This window comes from Bos javanicus, chromosome 11 (assembly GCF_032452875.1).
Source record: "Bos javanicus breed banteng chromosome 11, ARS-OSU_banteng_1.0, whole genome shotgun sequence".
Lineage (NCBI taxonomy): Eukaryota > Metazoa > Chordata > Mammalia > Artiodactyla > Bovidae > Bos > Bos javanicus.
The window spans coordinates 93,506,347-93,511,467 of record NC_083878.1 but is presented as its reverse complement, the minus strand read 5'-3'; the positions used below and the strand labels follow the sequence as shown (position 1 = coordinate 93,511,467).

The window sequence follows — 5,121 nt, the reverse complement described above, 5'->3', positions numbered from 1 at the left end:
GGGAAACTTTGTGGTTCATTGGCTTATTGTAGGTCTGACAGTTACAGTGCACATGTATTGTGACATCTTTTTTTTCCATAAGGTTTTGGAAAATTATTTTGAAGCTAAACCTGAGTCTCTCAGTTCTAAGATGAATATTACCCAGTTTTGGATTCTCCATGATATACTGGCTTGAATGTCCTGATGCTGAGTGTGTGATTTGACTACGGTGGATGTTATTTTGAGTAGAATGATGTGCTTAGTCTTACGATGGAACGAATAAAGAAAATATAGGAAAATACTCTCATATCTCAGTTGTTATCCTTGCTTTTACTCTTTATATTTTCAATTGGAAAAGTTTCACAATACAGAAAAATATAATGAGACCAAGACAATGAAGTACATACACTTAATATCTAACTTTAACAAAGCTTAACATTTTCCCTTTTTGGTTTCAATTCTTATTTTGAAAATATCAACTGTTATGGATACAATTAAAACCCATACTACTTGTTTATGTTATCCTCTATCCTTCCTCCTTCCCCAAACAAGGCACCCACTATCCTAAATAAAGTAGTCATAATATATATTATATCTGTTTTACAAAAATAACACAGTATTTTCACATTTGAAAAATTCATATCTGCCGTACTTTTCTAACATCCTGAACTGGCAGTTTTCAGTTAATACATGTTGAAGACTTAAGCTTATTGATGCATGGGTTCTGGTTTCAAGTGCTGTGTAACATGAGTAGACCACAATTTAAAAAATATATATATATATAATATGCAGAGTACATCATGAGAAATGCTGGGCTGGAGGAATCACAGGCTGGAATCAAGATTGCTGGGAGAAATATCAATAACCTCAGATATGCAGATGACACCACCCTTATGGCAGAAAGCAAAGAAGAATTAAAGAGCCTCTTGATGAAGGTGAAAGAGGAGAGTGAAAAAGTTGGCTTAAAACTCAACATTCAGAAAACTAAGATCATGGCATCTGGTCCCATCACTTCATGGCAAATAGATGGGGGAACAGTGGAAATAGTGGCTGACTTTATTTTCCTGGGCTCCAAAATCACTCCAGATGGTGACTGCAGCCATGAAATTAAAAGACGCTTACTCCTTGGAAGGAAAGTTATGACCAACCTAGATAGCATATTGAAAAGCAGAGACATTATTTTGTCAACAAAGGTCTGTCTAGTCAAAGCTATGGTTTTTCCAGTGGTCATGTATGGATGTGAGAGTTGAACTATAAAGAAAGCTGAGCACCGAAGAATTGATGCTTTTGAACTGTGATGTTGGAGAAGACTCTTGAGAGTCCCTTGGACAGCAAGGATATCCATCCAGTCCATCCTAAAGGAAATCAGTCCTGAATATTCATTGGAAGGACTGATACTTAAGCTGAAACTCCAGTACTTTGGCCACCTGATGCAAAGAGCTGACTCATTTGAAAAGATCCTGATGCTGGGAAAGATTGAGGGCAGGAGGAGAAGGGAATGACAGAGAATGAGATGGTTGGATGGCATCACCAACTCAATGGACATGGGTTTGGGTGAACTCTGGGAGTTGGTGATGGACAGGGAGGCCTTGGCGTGCTGCGGTTCATGGGGTCGCAAAGAGTCTGACACAACTGAGTGACTGAACTGAACTGAAAATATATATACATATAGTACAGTATTTAGCTGAATAATCCATCATTCACTGAGAATGCCTTTTCAATTCTAAAAATTATGAGTTTGTTTTGGGGCCACTTTCTGTATTCCATAGGTCCAGTTAGCCACATTTTATTTCACAAAGTGAGTCTCAAAATGCTTCTAAGAACTAATCTCATAGAGATTTAATTATTTGGTCACAATGTTATATTAAAAATCGATAATGAAAAGATAGTTTAAGAAAACAAGTTTGGAAATGAAGATACATCTAAAAATGTTATTTAAGGCCTTAATGAACATTTGGGGAGGGTCCAAGTGCAATTCCTGCCAGTGCATGGAGAACAATTTGAGAAGGCTGTATTTCCAGAATATGTTGGAATGAGATTATGAGTTTTTCTTGGGATAACTGGATCCAAGGAGGGTGCATGAGCTGTGTTATCTTGAAAGGCTTCTAGTTTGGATTAGACAGTCTTAGACTATTAAATCTGGAGGGGTACAGTCTAATGTCAGTCCTGAGGGGGGGTTCCAAGGGATGAGCAAGGGTTTGAATTAGTCTTTTCTGGGAAGAATGCAGCAATCGTTACCTGTGGCTGCTCTCCGGTGGGCTCATATGATGCTCCAAGAGGAAGATTTTATAGGTAGGTGATTACTGTAAGGGAAAAGAACTCAAGGAGTGATTGGATATGGGGAGATGATGGAGACAGTCCCCCTGTTTTTGGTTTGGTCCATCAAATGGATGAAAATGATGATGCTGTTAACCAACCAAATCAAATAAAAGGGAAAAACAAGTTAGTTCATGACAACCTGAAGCAATTTTGCTACAAAAACCAACTACTTATAAAGATTCATTTCTTTATATGTTACATATTAAATAATACATTATGTTCCTTACAGGTTCATACAAAGAAATCATGAAGATGGCCAGGTGATGAAGTGTGACTAGAAGATGAGGAGCTAGAGACAGTGAGTATAGAAATTTTTTTGTGAAGTTTGTCACTGGAAGGAGATAAATAGTAGTTGGATGAAAAGATAATATTGAATGAAGGGTTTTTATAGTACAAGGAACTTTATCAGGGTATGTGGATTACGTAGAAGAACCCATTAGAGTGGACGGCAAGGAAGAAGTAAAGGAAAAAATGCTATAACAAATTCAGGGAGTAAAGTCATAGACTTAGTAAGGGCTATAGTGCTCAGTTGAATTTAAGTCCTTAAGGAGCTTGAAGAATGTACATAAATTAACTAAAATTGTTATGAGCTGTAACCTATGACCCACGACTTGGTTTTTGATTCAAACTCTTTCAGGTGGGCTCTTTGTCATTCATCATGGGCTGTGCCCCTAATGCTTCACATTCTCCAGTTTTCTTGCTTCTCATGTTCTCAGGAGCTGAAGTCCCTCCCATTGTCCTCTTTGTCCTGTTCCTGGCTATTTACCTGACCACTATGATGGGGAATGTGACTTTAGTGCTGCTCATCTCCCGGGACTCCAGGCTCCACTCACCTATGTACTATCTGCTCCGTGGTCTCTCAGTTATAGACATGGGGCTGTCCACAGTCATTCTGCCCCAGTTGCTGGCCCATCTGGTCACTCATGACCCAGCCATTCCTGTTGCCCGCTGCCTGGCCCAGTTATTCTTCTTTTATGTGTTTGGCGTTACAGACACACTTGTTATTTCTGTCATGGCTCTGGATCGATACATGGCCATCTGTGACCCTCTGCACTACCATTCAGTGATGAATCGCCAATGCTGTGCCCGCTTACTGGCCTTCTGTTGGGTGGTGTCTGTGGTGCACACCATGCTGCATGTGGGACTCCTGTTGCCTCTTTCCTGGGCTGCGGATGCCGAAGGCAACGTTCGCCTTCTCCACTTCTTTTGTGACCACTGGCCACTTTTGCGAGCCTCTTGCTCTGACATCCATCGCAATGAGCTGGCCATATTCTTGGAGGGAGGCTTCCTCATGATGGGCCCTTGTGCCCTCATTGTACTCTCCTACATCCGCATTGGGGCCACCATCCTACGTTTGCCCTCAGCAGCTGGTCGCCACCGTGCAGTCTCCACCTGTGGGTCCCATCTCACCATGGTTGGCTTTTTCTATGGCACCATCATCTGGGTCTACTTCCAGCCTCCTTCCCAGAACTCTCAGGATCAGGACATGGTGGCTGCTGTGATGTACACGTCCATTACGCCTTTGGCCAACCCTTTTGTGTACAGCCTTCGCAACAAGGATGTCAAGAGTGCATTCCATAGGCTGCTTAGAGGAGAGAGGGTGGCCTCCTGATTAGCCTGATGCTTTTGAACTGCAGTGTTGGAGAAGACTCTTGAGAGTGCCTTGGACTGCAAGAAGATCAAACCAATCAATCCTAAAGGAAATCAACCCTGAATATTCATTGGAAGGACTGATACTGAAGCTGAAGCTCCAATACTTTGGCCACCTGATGTGAAGAGCCGACTCATTAGAAAAGACTCTGATGCTGGGAAAGACTGAAGGCAGGAGGAGAAGGGGGTAACAGAGGATGAGATAGTTGGATGGCATCTCTGACTCAATGGACATGAGTTTGAGCAAGCTCTGGGAGATGGTGAAGGACAGGGAAGCCTGTCATGCTGCAGTCCGTGGGATTGCAAAGAGTCAGACACGACTGAGTGACTGAACAGCAACAACAAAGAGCCGTATTGATTAGATGAGGAAAGAAGTGGGCAGATTTGAGCAGGGCTGCTTTTGGAGTTGAAAGCAGGGAGTGGCCCGGGCAATTTACGGAACTCCAGTTTTAGTTCTTATTGGTCTGATGCTCTGACAGCTGTGAAAACTCCCACATTCATGCCACACATGCTCAGGGCTTCCTCATCAGCAAACCTCCAGAATTTTCCTTCTGGCCATTTATCTTCAGAGGATAGAAATGTGTCACTAAGTCTGAGTTATGTAATTCCAGTTGCAGAAATATGGGAATAATGTTGTGAAATTCTGAGCTAAAGCAAAGACAGTGAAGTTAATTATAGTCACATTGAATTCCGTGAGCTGGTTTGTGGGGCGTAGGTTGGTGTATGTGAGAAAGTTAGTGGAAGAGAAGTTTAAGTAAATAGAGATGTCAATTTCTTACCTTTTTCATTAAGTGAGCAAATATATGCCCAGAAGTGAGTGTGAAACGGGGGCTATGATTCTATTATTCCACACGTGAGCCCCAGTTTCCATGGGCTTCTCATGGTATGAATGTCTTATTCTGATGTATGTGAATTCTGTTCTGTATATTAATATTTTCAGTTAATTTTAATTTACATTTCTTAAAGTAAAATATATGAAGAAAATGCAAGCTAAATACTTTGCTGCATAATACAAGAAACAGTGAACTATTTCAACAATAGATAAAATAAATTGGTTGTACTTAGATTTTTGAGAACTAGACATTGACCTCTATTTTGTGATCTCTTAAATTTACAGTGATAAACAAAACACTTAAAATTGATATATAATTAACATATGGCATTGTGTAAGTT

General features: G+C 40.8%; 1 protein-coding gene across 1 annotated transcript; it reads left to right on the top strand.

Moving 5' to 3' along the window:
- The first annotated feature begins 2,679 nt into the window (after positions 1 to 2,679).
- On the top strand, positions 2,680 to 4,768 carry LOC133256570 (olfactory receptor 1B1). The gene has a single exon (XM_061431362.1). The coding sequence runs from the start codon at positions 2,957 to 2,959 to the stop codon at positions 3,908 to 3,910; it is 954 nt and encodes a 317-aa protein (XP_061287346.1). The 5' UTR covers positions 2,680 to 2,956; the 3' UTR covers positions 3,911 to 4,768.
- Positions 4,769 to 5,121: the final 353 nt, after the last annotated feature.

What these genes read in the sequence shown, in the direction of transcription:
- LOC133256570 (XM_061431362.1), top strand. Translation starts at nt 2,957, where the DNA reads ATGGGCTGTGCCCCTAATGCTTCACATTCTCCAGTTTTCTTGCTTCTC.